At 31.4% G+C, this 17692-nt stretch overlaps 1 protein-coding gene across 2 annotated transcripts; it reads right to left on the bottom strand.

Moving 5' to 3' along the window:
• Nucleotides 1-515: 515 nt before the first annotated feature.
• On the bottom strand, nucleotides 516-17001 carry LOC139528068 (uncharacterized). Of its 2 annotated transcripts, XM_071323873.1 has the most exons (12): nucleotides 16863-17001; nucleotides 15471-15558; nucleotides 12134-12694; nucleotides 11015-11824; nucleotides 10686-10715; nucleotides 6301-6492; nucleotides 5831-6034; nucleotides 4428-4580; nucleotides 3704-4065; nucleotides 3176-3266; nucleotides 2427-2506; nucleotides 516-615 (listed from the first exon to the last, which is right to left on the bottom strand). In XM_071323873.1, the coding sequence occupies exons 2-12, from the start codon at nucleotides 15550-15552 to the stop codon at nucleotides 577-579; spliced, it is 2604 nt and encodes an 867-aa protein (XP_071179974.1). In that variant the 5' UTR covers nucleotides 15553-15558; nucleotides 16863-17001; the 3' UTR covers nucleotides 516-576. The 2 variants fall into 2 exon arrangements, with proteins under 2 accessions (XP_071179974.1, XP_071179975.1); XM_071323874.1 differs by lacking the exon at nucleotides 10686-10715.
• Between the last annotated feature and the right edge of the window lie 691 nt (nucleotides 17002-17692).

Here is a 17692-nt window from a genome sequence, read left to right as displayed (position 1 = left end):
CACATACAACAAATGTATTGCTGTTGTCTGATAAATGTGATTTGATTAAAACCAGGGCTTGATAGTCAATAATAATTTGAAAGCTCCAAATAAATTCACATAGTTGCTATCTTCTTCGTGTATGTATGAAACCAATTCTTTCTCACAACACACATACAAAATGAGTTCGCCGTGTTCTGTTATTAACCAACAGAGCCTCAGCTTCCGAAGAAATAATTAATCAATTTCATTTGATCAAAATGGGCGTACATATTAACAAATGTACATGCAGTTAATTCTAGAATAAAGAATGAAAATGTGTCAAAGAGACAACTGCCCGACCAAAGAGTGGGAACCAGTCAAAGGCCATCAATGGTTCTTCAAGACCGCAAGGAAATCCCGCACATGGAGGAGGGTTCAGCTGATCAATAAACAATATATATGTACGTTTATACAACTTATAAAAAGCCCTTCGAGTGAATACTGATAGCGCTTTCAGGTTCTTCTGTGTTAGGGATTTTTAAAAAGCAACCACCGAAAGTCAACTTGTTTATAAATATCACAGATTGTCATTTGCTAGATAATGTAGACATTGTACTACGTGATGCCATGCGGTACACACAAATACAATTTAACCTGAAACGATAAAGAATTATAAATGTAATATAAACATATGAACAAATGTATGAATGAGATACAATCTAAAAAAGGTTACTAAAAAGCAATTCTTATACATAATCAAGTTTGTTGTCGTGTGGTCATAACGCTATTGTGTATATCAGAATGTTCGTAAAAATTAGTACGGTAGGAAATAGTGGCATGATAAGGTAAAAACAATGTTACCAATAATGGTGTTTGTGTTTAAGAATTTCTTTAACATATGTCTAAGAAGCTCTATAATTTTCATAAATATTAGTTGAAGCGAGTGTGCTATGAATAATTAAAAGTAGCTAAAGAGGAAGATGATAAAACTATTATTTGCTTTTAATATATTAAAGAAAACTTATCAAAGATACCAGGCGTATAATAGGTACGTTTAGACTAGATAATTCTAATCAGACACAATCAAATCCAAATAGAAGTTGAAAAGCATTAAAAACCGAAGATTTCGAAAACGCTATGCCAAATAAGGCTTAGCCAATCTGTTTATGCTAAGAAAACTTATTCTAAGGGTTAGAAAACCCTTAGTATTTCGAATAACATGAATAATACAACTTTTGATTATAAATTTAAAATTTCCAGAACAACCTATCAATGCTTTTTCTGTCAGCACAATAATCTTGGGCCGAGAATATCATCGGGAAAGAAACACCCCGCTCGTCTGGCGCAAATACAAAATTTCAACCCTGGTTTCTATGATGAGTTTATTTATACCAATTAGCAGGGCCATTAACCAAGTGCTATTTAAACGGAATTATTAAGTTCTTCTTCAAAATATTTGTTGTCCTCATTTATATTATAAAACGACATTAGGTTTCTATGGGAAGGTTGTCTCTTTGCAATTTTACCTCATCTTCTTATTTTATATCATCGCTTATGACGAACAAAAATCATTTTCCCTAAACAAGCATGAAATAGTATATTGCGGACCTGGTACGAAATGGATAATAACTCTCCGCCGGAGAGAGTAATGTTCCCTTGCATCAGCAAAAATGAAATAATACTAACCTAAAAAGATAATTTATGCATGCGTCATGCTTTTTCAATAAAGAAAAATATTACTTTGAACAGGTACATGAATATGTTACGGGAATTCACCTGGTGGTTTTTTCAGCATTCGATCCCGTCTTTTTTAATTTATGTATATTTAATTGACTTTCAATCTATTGATAAGGTTATGTAGGTGATATAAATGTTTTTGATATCAACAGCTTGAGGATGTAAGGTTGGGTTTTTTTTATTCTCAAGCCTGTTCACATTTAACAATTAAAAGTTGCATTAAATTATCATCTGTAAAATGAAAAACAAAATTATTTGCAAGCTTTGTCAATTGTCAAATCCATCCTGGCTCTTTGATATTCATAGTCTTCTAACTTTGTTTAATTCTAGTGTCACTGGAGGTGGAATAAATGATATCCATTAATATTGAAATTCATTTTTATTATAAGAAATTCAGTATATCTATTATCATTTTGAATACACTATGAACTAATATGTTGTTGGTAAAAAAAATCTCTTCCTATATGTGATATCGGATTTGGTTATTTTATTACGGTATTGGTCTGTCAAACATATCTTCCCAAGTGTTCAAATATTTAAAGACATATTGGTGTTCTTTTTTTGGGGGAAGGGGTGTCAGCATTTATGCTGAAGATGAATCATGAAAAGTATTTTGGACGTCAAAATACATCATAGACAACAAAAGAATAAGCACCACAAACCCCACCAAATCTATCTCTGGTGCTGCAGAAGGGTTACAAGATCATGCTCTACCTAATTAAACTTACATCATCCATTAAACCATCGAATCCACCGAAATAATCACATGCTCCTAATATCAGTGCACTCGGTCTTTCTTCTATCACCCCTGTGATACATATATGTTTTTTTAAAAAGGGTTCATAGAATATTATGCTGTTTTTGCATTTTACAAGATACGAATAGCTCATTTTGTAGAGTCACTTAATTACGTGTATTTAAATTGGCCTTGCAAAATACTCAATACTGTTTTTTAAAATGAAATGTGAAGGATATTTTTTTAATTTATTGCTTGTTTTGAATAAACGATAAGGTCATCATCGTTTTGCATAATGTGCGGTAGGTTTCCTTTCAATGTTGACGTCGTCATTAATCTAATATACTAATTAGTTACAATGCATAAAAAAATATATATTAATACAGCTTATAAAGTACATTTACATTAGTTTCTGATATTTTGAAAGATATTCAAAATACGTTTAGTTGTCTGTTTTGAATTATTCATCTAAACGTCACATTGCATCCAATTTAAATGTCATGAAAATAAGAAAAATATTGTGCTTTTTTAATATTATGAGTATAACATTGTTTTTATCACAAACAAAATTTCTATGGTGGATTTTAGTTTTAAGTTGGTGTTTTAATTCTTGTATTTAAGAGATGGCCGAATTTTTATTTTGCTACTTTCCATATCCGCGTTACTTGTTCTACTCGCGAAAGCCATAAACAATAGTTGGTTTACAGTATTGTAAAGATCTGTAAAAATTCTAGCACATACCTCTCAGTGGAACTCTGGATGTCATACCATTTATACTTCCGGTCAGGAATTTACCGTCATAAACAAAACTCAAAGTTTTCCATTCTGTACTCTAAAAATGAAAATACCGTTTAAAAAATCAAATTAGTTTTATACATGATGAATTGAACGGGAAAATGCGGGTCAGACAAATTTCCATAATCCTGAAATGTCCATCTTTTGACATTTTGCAGTCAGTTGAATATTTTAACTTTCATTGTAAGCACTGCAGAATCATACAACGAAATAAGTATTGATACGTTAAAAAATATCAACTGAAATCCTCTTCTCATAAAAAAAAATCAATATTTATAAATAAATGCTATGAAGTATTAATCGAGAGCCAATAAGCCAAATAACAAAACAAAGATTGTTGAAAATAAATTATCATCAACAACTACAAAAGAAACAAAAATTAAAATGTATACTTAACACAACACGACAGGGTTACAACTTGAACAAAAAGCTGTACGCGTGACAGTGACGTGAACCAATGACTTGAATACTCACATTATACTTTAGAATTGCCATCTTTTCTCCTGCTTTATCTGTCGTTGCTAAGAACATGGCACCTTTGTTTGGACTGATGGCTATATCAATCGACGGTCTCATTACTTCAGGGTTAAAACAGTTCGATAACAAATGCATTGGTTCTGTTGTCCGTGAATGTGGGTTTTCTTTGTATTTCATTGTTACTGTAAATTGGGATCCATACGAAACACCAGAAAATCGCCATAATCGAATTTTACCACTTCCGTCGAATCGCGCAGCTCCACTTTCTATGTGAACATTTTCTGGGGTAACTGCCAGATTATTTCCAGACTTGTCGTTGAATCCATCATGAAAGTCAAGGATGAGTTCAGGTCTGCAGGCTAAACGATAAAAAAATATATTTAAAAAATTTAGAAATTGTTTTATACTAGTTTGATAATATCTTCGGAAATCTAAAACATATTTTAATCAGGAAATCTAAAACATATTTTAATCAGATTATTGTTATATGTTCGACTCAATGAAGATTTCGAAAACAGATTCTTTCATTCCCGCTCTGTGGATAACAATACAGTTACATATATATGAAGGTTTATCATCAGTCCTGTGTTAGGTTAAAGGATGTTAAATTATTTAATTACTTAGGGACAGTTTTAAAGGTGTATGTATGATTTCTAAAGGTCATATCTTGTTTACATATTCATCAATTACTAAATTTAACTTCGCTTTTAAATATACGTACACTCTCTGCGGACATCATCACTTCTGTCACAGGTGCAAAGACCCGGGTTATACTGTGAACCACGTGGACATGATCTTGTCATCATTCCTAAACCAGGAATTTCTTCGAAATAAAATCTCTCGTTGGTTTCAAATGGTGACATTCGACAACTTGCTGTAATTTAAAAAGTATGGACAATAGTAAGTTCATATAACAAAGATATGATACTCATTTTGAATCACAATTTTAAATTGTAGTGCATATCATGCAAAATAGTAATAGCATTATTAAGGTATTAAAGATGTAATTCTCTGAAACAAAATTGCCCTTATGTTGGTTTGGCTATTCTTTGCATGTCACTTTGGGTCACTTAGATCCTAAAAAAATCAAGTTTTTAAACATCAATGACAATTCCGATGAAGGTCGATCCAGAAAAGTGCTCTAAAGACATATCATTTTATGCTGTTGTTGTTTCGTATGATGTGAGGTTGAAGATTAAAACAACCAAATACAAACAGTGTATGAACCTGCTGCAATATTTACATTGAATGCTTTTACTCTTATATGTAATTTTTTTTTATTACTGAATTTGGGAATGTCCCTCTTGTCAATAAATATAAAGATGGTGATGTGTCTAAATAAAGACAACAGCAGTATACAGATGTTCGAAATTCATGAATCGATAGAGGAAAAAACAAATTCGGGTTACAAACTAAAACTAAGGGAAACACATCAAATATAAGAGAAGAACAACGACACAACAGAAACACAACACTAAAATGCAACACACACAGAAACTATAATATAACAATGGCCGTTTTCCTCACTTGGTAACAACTAATGTGGAAATATACGCCTGATCATGTGTCATAAAAAATAGTTATGAAGATATCAAGATGGAAATGCACATTAAAATCAGTAAATAAATAATTACCCAACACAAATCTATATTGACGGACTGATGTACAGACGGAATGATGAACTGATGGTCGGAGTAAAAAACAATTGTGTTTGGTTTTTTCAGATCGTTACACAGGAGTTCTATTTTACAGATTGAATGTTGTGATTCACTGATTCTTGATATGTAAATTTACATCAAAAAGCACTTAATATCATGCCATGGAATCACGACCTTCATCTTTATTTGTTTACAATGCAACACTTACTCATATAACCTCCAGCAATTTGTACTAATTCACTAATCAAGTTAATTGTTGAAATGTTTGTAAAACATTAAGACCATAAAACAAAACGCGTATAATGAAAACTTTATTTTTCTTTAATAATTTAAGTACGACAGGACGAACGAGCTGAAACATATGCAATTGTTTTTTGTTGGACATGACATTTCTGTGTTCCTAGGTGAAGATTTGATCAACCATCGCAAATGACTCATAATTGAGATTAACCTGAATTTTACCTACCAAAAGGTGATGTAAAAGTAAGGTCTCCAGAATCTTCACACCAATCAGTACATCCGGGTTCTGGTACACACTCTTGTTTTTCCTCACTAAATGCAAATCCCGTGGGACAACATTTTGCCTGTGACAATCCGTTACGACATGTCCAGTGAGCTCTGCAGTTCCCTTTGTGGTCATATGAACGGACGGTAAAATCAAAACAGGGATCTGTTGATATGAATAAATTTAAGACATTTGAATACGTGTGACGTTAAGGTAAACTTACTCGTTTTACATTTTGCATTGGCAATATATCTAAATCAAGTTAGCAAGCGTTAAGTGAACATTTTAGATGAATCGTAATTCGATCTAAATGTAATAATCATGATAAAAAGGAATATTGAAGAATTGAAGAAAAATCAGTTTTCACAATATTAAAATCAATATAGGAACATTTAAAATTTGCATTTGTTTTTCTTGAATTATTCTTTTACCTCTCCAACAAGACATAGATGTAGCTGGTCTACACAGTAGAAGTCGCTGATCCCAGAACATCCGGAATGGACATCGGGTTCTCTCTACTTTTATCTGTCCACCTTCATAGAAGCACTGTACGAACTCATTACAACTTTTAGGGTCTGCATTATAACCAACACCGTCGACATACTGACTTCCATAACATAAATCTATAATAACATACAAATTACTGAGTTATATCTTGTTAATCATCATCAATAATCAAATCTGGTCAAAGTGTTTCAAGATCTGTTACGATGACTCATAGTCCACACTTTTTTAATTGGCACGCAAGATGTCCTCTCTAAATTTTAACTAATGAAGTTATTCATGAATTTCCTTATATGAGGAACAACGTACAAAATATTTGAAATATTTAAAAATAATGTATAATTCAACTTATAATTTTGCCCGTCAACCTGTTCAGTGTGACGACAGGAATCAATTAAAGATGGTGTCACTGATTACACTGATCCATTTGAAATCGTATTTTAGTTATAATCTCAAGGACCATACTTACATGATACATTGGTCACTAGTGTTCAATGTCACTTAGAGAATTTCGAATGACATATTATGTTCATTCACAATCTTTACAATTGAGCAGTTATATCAAAATATTTGATGTTTTTACATTTCACAACTACTCAACACGCTCAATTGAAAGATCGCTACATCAACTATTTAGACAGATCTTTTTATACAAAATTGGAAATTGAGATGCTTAAATCCTTGCTATTGGTCATGAAAAGTCTTATTTTGTAAAGAAACACAAAAAAGCAAAAAAATGTTGTAGTTAAAAGTCAACTTAACAATGACGTAAAAAAGAAGTACATTGACAAAGTGTGATTTCGCTTGGAGGCGACGCTTATCATGTCAAGTCATATGAATTCGCTCAATTTGTAGGTCATTCTTTAAGAGTCAGTATATTTCCTTAATTTATATTTTCACAATCTATTTACGAGATTTGAACAACGGTAAACCACTGTGGCATTAATTAATTAAGAAAACAAATCAGGTAGTTAAATTAAAGTATTTTTAGGCTTTTATCATCAGCAAGTATGAAAGACCTGCTTTCAATTAATGGTGACGCATATATATTCTTTTATTCACAACAATTTGTGATAGTTAAGTAAATGTAAGTTTATTAATCAAATATAAAATAGTCATGAAACAGATAGGGACCTGATCCGTCTCTTTTTTCAAATGTGATTTAATTACCATATAGAATTCGTTTTATCAAGAAAGACAACGATTTATTGTTGACTTATATGATCTTATCTTGCACTTCAAAGTCTTGTTGCTCCGTTGTTTTCCTGTTATAGTTGATTTGTTTCCCTCGGTTTTAGTTTGTTACCCGGATATGTTCTCTCTCAATTGATTTATGACTTTTAAACAGCGGTAAACTACTTTTGAATTTCCATAACTATCGATTTATTTACGCAAATTTAGAGAAAACTATAGACAAATAACGCAAATAATATTAATCTCGAATACGTCAACTGTCGCGATTTAAATTTCTAGAGATACTATTAATTAAAATTAGAAAAAAAGTCTTCATCTTACAATTGTAAACTTTTGGGCTTATCTAAAACTTATGCAAACATCTGGATTAAGTAGTAAATTGAAACATATGAAATTTCCTCATGACTGCATTAAACATGTGGACAGGACATTATACGCTGTTTGTTATTAAAAGATTTATGTCGTTAAAAAACAATAAACCTTTTGTGAATTTATGTTTACCTCTCAACAATTGTTTATTATTTATAATTAGCATTATTTGTCGCTTGTAAATACTTCACACTCTCCTCTTTAAAGAAATAATTCTTGATGAGGTATTTTCATTTTTATCAGAGGGTTAGAATGTATTGTTTTCTATTTGAATTATCGAAATTATTAATTTTGGTATACACATGATGTGAAAATCGGGTTCTTGTCACAGTCAAGCATAAAAAAAACCAAATGAATGCATATATTTTCCGTACTGCCTCTGTAGGACGAGCAAAATGTGAATATTTTTATCTTGTTGATCAGGCTGTAGGGAAAGCATTTCTTCAAAATGATACATAATTGCAAGACATAAACAGCAATGCTCGCATCATAGTTCACACAAAGAAAACTTGTGCAAATCGGTATATATAGTCAGATCATATGGTTTCGTACGTCATATCAATTCGTCCTATGCATGCTATTTCAATGAAATTGTTACGTCACAATATATTCTTGACAGTACGAAAACCTAAGAGACGAGGATATATGCGTAGTTCAATTCCAAATTTAGTAGCTCAATATGGTTAACCCTTTTCACCTGGAATGTCATACGTGAAATGCTTCACATTGTATATGACATATGTTTCAAACAAACCTATATTAACCTCTACGGTCTCACGTAAAACATAATAATGATTGCACAATCCTCTATTGTTCTACTTTTTGTTTCTTAAGACGCATATATTGTACCAATCAATCCATATACTTGTTGCTCCCATTTGTTTTTATTCTACGTAGTTCAACTTACAAGAACAACATATGAAAGATTTTTAAAAAAGACACAAAAAAACAAAGTAGGTCTGTATAAATTTACCAAAATATAAGACTATCATAACAATTTCTAGACATCAAAAGGCAAATACGTTTATATATTTATGGACGACTTGCTTCGGTTTTAAACAAATGTTATTGTCACTTCACTTTTTTATTTAAAATTCAAGTCATTGAAACAACCGTATATGAATAATAATTGGATAACCCTGTACAAAGATTTATCATTATGTGCAGGTCTTAATTCATACGCCATTTGGCGGCAGAAATTTTATATATGCACATTGTGACCTAGGAGATATAACATTTCCAGCTTTATCTGCTAGATTGAATACATCTGGGAATAAGACATTTTAATTCCATAATAAATCAAATAAAGGCAACAGTAGTATTCTGTTGATTAAAAGTAAAAAGTTCTTTGAGAGAAAACAAATCCGAGGTACAAACTAAAACTGAAGGAAACACACCAACTGTAAGAGAAAATAACGGAACAACAGAAACACTAAAGTGCAAAAGAGAACTGCCAACATACATAAATATGGACTATTAGATACCAACTGGAAAATACCTCTTACCTGATTGACATAAATTACTTTATAATGGCAAGACAACGATGTGTGAACAAAACGGAAAACAAAAAAGCTGTCAAAAAAGACGGGGTACGACAGTCAACATTGTGCTATAATCTTAATCACTATGAAAAACACACAAGAGATCTCGAAGACCCCAACAAAAAATAACTTACAGATAAGGTCGATTCGCGACAATTTGAAGAAGCCAATTTTCTTGACTACCTCAGTGACTTTTCTTTCGTTCTTTTTGTTAAAAGATTGAATTGAAGAAAGTATCATGAGATAAAAAAAAAAATGACCTTGAATGGGTTTTGTTTTTGTTGATGTCCCTTTTGTTCAAACAACACTTCAACTGTGTCTGTTCTTAAACACCCTTCTCTTTCAAATATTTGGCTTTGAGCGTTCCTGTTGAATGTAATTCTAGAAAAATCTTTAGAAGCTTGAAAATCATAAGTTTTTGTTTTACTGTTTTATGTTAAGATTTCTGATACTAACACTTATTCAAGTTTAAAGTTTCGAATGGTACGTGACGTCATGAACATTTTGTGTTCATTTCAAACCGTAGTACTCGGTTATAATTACGATCTCTATATATTAAAACTTACAATACCATATAAGGAATATGATTATGGATTCCGGATTTCCTTTTGTTCAAATGAAACGACTATATTTTATTTTCAATTCTAATCTATCTAGTAAGGTCTAAAATGCACTAATGACACGTATCTCTTCTCTGATAAAAGCACTTGTGTGATTATATGCAGCAAAATATCCTTTTTAAAGTTCTAACACCTTTTGTTCCACTCTATATGACAACTATAGATAATGCCTGGTTGACTATGTTGTAAAGGCCGAAATAAAAAAATTGCTTTAATTATAAACGCATTTCTGGTTTAAAATGTTGTCTCATTTAATTCAGGTCTATCTTTTTAAAAAGAAATTGAAAAGATTAAAATAGCAAACCTACAAGATTTGTTTAAAATTTACAAAATCATTGTCAAGTTAAGAGTATATAAATAGCTTTAAATAATTCAACACATAAAAAAATGGAATAATTCTTAAGCTTTGAAATTTTAAAATGGTCTCCAAATTATCGTTTTAGATCTGATCATTTAAATAAACCTTTTCCATTATAATGTAGAGACTTATATCAACATAATTCAATCTTCTGCACTTGCGAAAATTTTAAACAAATACATGTAACCAGACATTATCTTGCATCAGTATAAAGCCAATATATCACTCACCCATTTGAACAGTTCCATGTGTTTTACTATCTAAAAGGGAGGCTTGTTATAGTAAGCAGTGATTAATCTATATCTAATTTGAAGTGTAAGTTGAGTGAAATGTAATAATAAATAAAATTTTAAAATTCTCCTTTTAAGTTATAAATTATTGTTGTTCAAAATATGATAAGATATACGTAATTAGTCTGTTAATAGTTAAATGGACCCAGTTTTGATCTTAACATACAGTATGCAATCATCAGATAACAATTTTCTAGATTTAGTCAAAGTTTTAAGATTTTCTATTACAATCAAAATAAAAAGGGGGGAAAACCTCCATAACAACTTACGTTCTTCCTCCACTCGGTCCGGATTTACACCAGGTCTGTCCAGAAGTTGCTGTTCTATCCTTTGTTTCTGTGTCACAGGTATTGTAGTGGTTGCCATAGTCGTAGTAGTTGTTGGCACTTGTTTTCGTGTAGTAATTTGAGGTTGAGTCATTGGTCTTCTTCCGTAATCTTGATTTTGTATTCTTTCGTAATCTTTATTTGGTCTTCTTACGTAATCTTGATTAGGTTGTCTTTTGTCATCTTGAATTGTTCCTCCATTATCTTGATATACCTTTATAGGCATATTAATGCTGAACAATTTGATTGGTGCTAGTGGATTTCTATACCCTCTTGCCCAGCTGTCTGTTGCTGTATGCTGTTCAGGTGCATTTGTATACATTTGATATGATTGTGCTGTAGGGGCGATGGTGTTCCATGCAGCAGGAGTAGATTTCTGTGTTGGTAAAGTTACCCATGGGGCTTGCACTGGATTTACTGGATTGTACCAAGTCTGTTCGTTTTGTTTAGGCTCTCTGTATGATGGTCCATTAAAACTGTTTTGACTTAACCATGGTACATCATCTTGTGAAAACATTTTTTCTACGTTTGTTCCTATGATATCCCGTCCGTTTAATATGTTGGATTTTACAGATATTTTCACTTGTCCATTCATATCATTGTCCTCTTCCATGGGGTTGTGTATAACAATTGTTGCCCTCGTTGTTGTAAGTGGTGTAGTTGCATTTGTTGTTGTAGTTGTCGGGGGTTGTGTTGTAACTGTTGTTGGCCTTTCTGTGGTAGTTGTTTGTACTGGTTGTTTAGCTTTTATTACTATAGAAAAAAAAGAAAATTTACATCGTACCAGAAAATGTATTTTGAATAAATGCGTTTTATCTCTAGGCAATAACATTTTTTTTCATTTACAGATGTAAAAATAGTAACAATAAATTAACAGGCTGAAATAAAGGATTATATAATGGGACTGTAAACAAAATATGAAGTTTTTTTGTTTTGTTTTGTTTTGTTTTTTTGTTTTGTTTTTATTTTATTGTTGTTGTTTGTTATATCACAAAAAAATGTACATTCACGTAAAAGGTTTAAAGAACATTCTACTAAAGATGAGCACTACCAGAAACTTACCTGATTGATTAGGAATTGTCAGCTTTCTTACTGCTTGCAATAGTTTATCTACAGCAATATGAAATGGTTCGATATAAAAGTATTCATTCGGACTAAAAGCCATCGATTTCAATTGCTTCTCGTCTACCAGCCTTCCAACACCTACGCTGAATAAATGAATTCCAATCGATTTCAATGCCTCGCTTTCACCTTTACTGGCATCCGGGTACTTTGATCGACCATCCGTGATGATAACACCTATTTGCGTCATTTTAGAACGCCCTTCTGTAAAAAACATTCTTTCTATTCTATTTATTCCTAAGTCAATTCTACTGCCATCTTGTGGCTGTTGCAGTTGATCAAGTTGTGTTATAAGATTATTTTTGTTCGTGGAATGAGCAAAACTAATGGTATCACCAATGTCCGAGCTGACAACAATGACACCAACACGTACCCTATCGGATCCAATGTCAGTCTGTGTAATAAAATGTTCTACTAATTTCTTTTGTTCTAGAAACTCTGCATCTGATATGCTATCGGATCCATCTAACAGAAATATTATATCTCCTTGTTCTGTAAATCCTATAAGAGCAGATGTAAAAAAAAAAAAAAAAAGATAAAACAAAAATATACACCTGATTATCAAATACTCATTCAGATTCCAGTTTGATTTGTGTTTGAGTTCTAATAGTGTATACCCCATTGATACCGGTATGTTTTTGAGTTTAAAAAAGTGTATGCTGCTTGACAACATATCAATTCAACATGTAATCGACGGACTCGTCTTAATTTTTAAATAACTTTTGAATCGCATTCGGTGTGTGTATTCGTAGCAAAATATATTTATAGGTTTATATTTCCTATGACATCTTATGCAGACGGTAAATGCATTTACTGACAACAAAATATTCATATATCCGATCTTCAGATGATATATATTAGCTACAATGAGAGTCAAATTCAAAATATTCTTATATCCGATCGTCAGATGATATACATTAGCTACAATGAGAGTCAAATTCACGGAATAATGAAATTATGTTTCTGTCAACTTTTCAATAAGCCTCCGTCCTCCAAAAAAACATGAATAATTTACAGTTTTATTGCATGTCTCTTGATATAACCCAAGACACTTATTTTTAGGAAAAGAGAGTTGTTTTCAAGAGGTAAAGTTTATACATTTGTTTGCTATGAAAGTTGTAAGAATATTTTTTTTGATAATTTGACTTCAGTTTGGAAGTCGGCAAGTAATATGATGTTTCGTAAATCTGTACCCTCCTTTGTGTTCTTAAGTCTTTAGTTTTCTTTGATATTGTTGTGTACCAATGATTGTCTTTTGGACTTTTTTCATTTTGTGCCATGGTATTGTTCGTTTGTTTTCGACTTATAAGTTCAAATATTCCTTTGCTATCTTCCGCCTCTTTTTTAAAAAGAATGCATGCAACAGATGTGAAACTTGAGAATAGTTAATCCTTATCACTTCTATTTATTTTTATATGATGAGGTAACGGGGTATCAACGATTAAAAGCAATTAAATTTACAGCAGCAGATATGCAATAAAATAAACGGTTTTTTATGTTAGAAAAATTCAAAAACTTGCTTAGATAGTTGTCTACCTTTTGATAATATATTTTGTAATTTCAAACTAACTAGAATGTTGTTAGACTAAGATTGTGTTTCTCAAATATACGAAGTGTGAGGGAGATTATTAAATGTAATGTCCATAATACGACAAGTTGTAATAATTTAAGATTTTATTAACGAAGACGTCATTATAGAACAAGAAAATGAAAAGGATAGATTAAAAGTATTTTGCGTTTTTGGCGCTTTAAATGGTTGGCTAAAACCAGGAAAGCGTTAACCAATTCACTTATAAGAAAAAAACAAAGGTGTGCGAATCAATATATGAGCAGCTATATGACAACATTTGGACCTATATGGAATAGCCAATTGCACCTTCGGTCAACCTCTTTCTTATTATAATTTATAAATTTTCTAAAGTAGTGTTTGAGAAAGGTTAGTTATCATTACTTTAGGACCATCGCACTGGATACGAATGAATGGTACCATTGAGGATTAAACTTAATAAGAGATAGCAAAAGTCTATCCTTAACAGTTATTTTCAAAAACATAAGTGCAAAACAAGTACTGAAAAGGTAAAAGAGATTGTTAATATCATCGTAGCAATGAATCCATCTTATAAATACTACTTTAACAAAATTCATCAGAATTAAGTAGTTTTTTTCTGTATATCAAGGAGGTGTTATCTTTAAAGAAATTCCCCTCACTATTTCGGGGAAAATACTTGATAGGTTTACGTGACAAATTTGTTTCACACTTCCCTGAATCAATTACTTAGTTCATCATTTGTGCAAATAAAAAAACGTTTTACTAAATTTAAATATTCATTTATTTCTATCTGATTGAACTTAAGTGTATTTTATCAATTACTCGCGTCATGATGCACCATTGAACATGACAAACTGTAATTACAGCTGATTTACAATATTGACCTTGTATACAAATAAGAGATATGAGGTTAGTGTTAGATTTGTCAGTTTTATGAATTTGCCTTTGAACTTTTTTATATACTTTATGGATATCTCCCTATATTTTGATTGGTCATAACAAGATTGATTGCCATGCAATGTTTTAAGATTAGGCAACACAGATTTACCAAACCGACTAAATTTTTGTCTTGATAAAAGGTTTTTATTTAAGTGCAATTTATTACAAAGAAAGTTTTATTATCATTTTAACAGGACAATCGCACATAGGTTTGCACTGGTGAAACTGGGACCTCTGGTCCTATCGAAGCATTTCATTCATTTCAAAGTTTTCGTTGATTATCAATGCCAACTCTTACATCTTTGCTGAGATGACTTTAATATTCGTGCAAATTTCTGTATTTGTCTATCGTCAAAATGTCTTTTTCCTTACGTCACAGTTAGGGAATTACGTAATTTACGCAGACTGCACTCGTGGAAGCTGGTGCATCTCATTTACATAAAAATGCTCCAAATTGGTCAATGTGATTTTTAAGTTGTTATAATGTTCTTTTCGTCTGTTCTCTTTTGACCATGACGTTGGTTGTCTTTCTTTGACTTAAAGTTTAACATTTTGCTCATTACAGAGGAAGAAAGGGAAATATTATACTTGTTATAGTGTCAAATTTTGTAGATGAACTTCTGACTTAAGCAAACTGTGAAAAGGGATTGTTGTATGACGTCAATGGTTCAAGCGAGACAGTTTCTCGGGTCATTTTGGAATATCGATAAGGTGTTTTGTGCTAATGAGGCTTATCTTTGTTTGTTATTTTATCAGGTATATAATATAAGATGTAAAAGGTGTACATACCGTTACTATCAGCCGAAGTCGACAGTATCCGTAAACAAAAAATCATAAAAGCAACATAATGGGTGATCTTTGACTTCATCATTGTTTTCTGAAAAATATACCCAAACACATACCAATTCAGTTAACAGAAATGTTAATATGGCAATGACAAAGATGACAAATAATTACAATGTAAACATAAATCGTTAATTGGAGATGCGTTCAAATTCATTAAATGTTATCATATATTATCAATTTGATTGCTTTTTTATATGAGTTTGATTGTTTATAATTGTTATAATAAATAAATCAAGTAGTACTATGAATCATCTTTTAATTTTCATGGACATATTTTTCAATTGAAAGGTTGAAGGTTTTATCATGTCATATTGAGCTTGATGACATCACAATATAATGTACAAATTTCCTTACATCTTTAGTTTTGCAAATTAAAAGTGTAACACAGGCCGTCATCTTTTGTTTTAGATACCAAATTGTTGGTCTATTAAAAATATTTGCTTTGGTAATGGATAGTTACTGTCTTCATTTGTCACATCGTGTATTTTAAGCGTCGTGTGTCATGAAAACCACATGTTTAATGGCTAGTTAAATCTATGTTATACAAAAAAAGTAAAAAGACCCTCATAAAAAAAACATCATGCAATTACAGCTACTTATGAACACGTGTGTATTGGTCAAGACGGTTAAGTTACATTTCTGCTAAGTCTCTTTTGTTTTATAATTGTTTATTTCTCCTTGACCCATACCCAACATTTTCTTAATTCATTTTGCACAATCTTCTATTTTTTGTCGATTAATCTCTGATGTAGAGTTGTCTAATTGGCAAACATATCACATCTTTTTGTTTTCATATCTCTTTAATAGGAAAGATAGTGACTCTTTATTCATTTTATTTCTGCATGTTGTTAATATATTATGGCCTGTCTGGAGTACTAAGTTTCCTCCCGGTTTTTTGTTGAGGTATTTCCGTCCCGTCCAGTGTAATGTTTGATGGATTTTTGTTTTGTTTTTATTTTTATTTTGCCATTGTGACGGCTATTTTAAAATGCCTTGGTGTGATCTTACGTTTTTTTACGTGAAATGTAATTATATGCAACAATAATAAATGATAATAGAACGTTATAGATACATAGAGTTCAATGTGCTTCTCTTGATTTACTTGCTAGAGGGTCGTTTAAACCAGACATTTTGAAAATCAGAAACTCAAGAATGTAAACTCCGTAAAAACGTTAGGGCATTATGCCAAAAGGAACCTAAAAGATTTGCAAAATCAATCTGGGGTCAACTTTGCATGAGTATTAAATGTATACCAATATTGAATGTAACCACTTCGCCGGCATAAGCGTGCCTTTTGTTTAATATGTAATTATTAAAATATATATATGCTCTTACCTTAAAGTGTATTTGTAAGTGGAGCCAGCTCCTTTTAGAAGTATTTTGTCCGTATCGGCCCGCCGATCGGAAATCAGACCAAACAAATCAATCAACGAACCGTATCATGACCAACATCAACTGTGATAAAGTCGTCCCTGCATTAAATTACATTGTATTATTTCGGGTCAAGTTAATTTGCATATGAAATTGAATAATTTGCATGTTTTTGACAGAACAACATGAAGCGTTTTTCTAATTAAATTTATTGTCTGACACGTTAGTTTTTCTTTTTTAACACAAGACAAATCACTTATGTTGAAGGGGAAATGTTGGAAATACATGAGGTATCTTAAAGTAGTTTAGATATATTTGTTGTCGGACAAACAAATGGACTTATTTCTAAATGTCGGATTTATTAAATTAAAACGATGAAATATTTTCCCAATGATGCATGTATGCAATTTCTGATACATTGCATGATAAAATAAATTTAAACGCAATATTGTTCTACTATATATGATGATATAACCTGTACTTCACCTCTGAAGTAGGTGCACAAATGCATATTGCCTCCATTAAAAATATGTTTAAACAAAAACTGTAGCAGTCTATTTTTTGTTCGATATTAGTTTTTCGCACTGATTAACATGTATTTATTCCAGTAAAACCTTCAAACGTCATTTATTATTGTTTCGCTTGATATTATTAATATTTACTGACGCAAAAGGAATTCCATAGAGAGTGCATCGTAATTTTTTGTAATGCATTGCACTGTAAGATAGAACGCATCGTTCAACAATAACATCTATAAATAAACACATGATGAAAACGTGTATGGGCTTCAGCAA

This window comes from Mytilus edulis, chromosome 6, assembly GCF_963676685.1.
Source record: "Mytilus edulis chromosome 6, xbMytEdul2.2, whole genome shotgun sequence".
NCBI lineage: Eukaryota > Metazoa > Mollusca > Bivalvia > Mytilida > Mytilidae > Mytilus > Mytilus edulis.
Note: the sequence above shows the minus strand (reverse complement) of the source record. Positions and strands in the feature narration are given on the sequence as shown.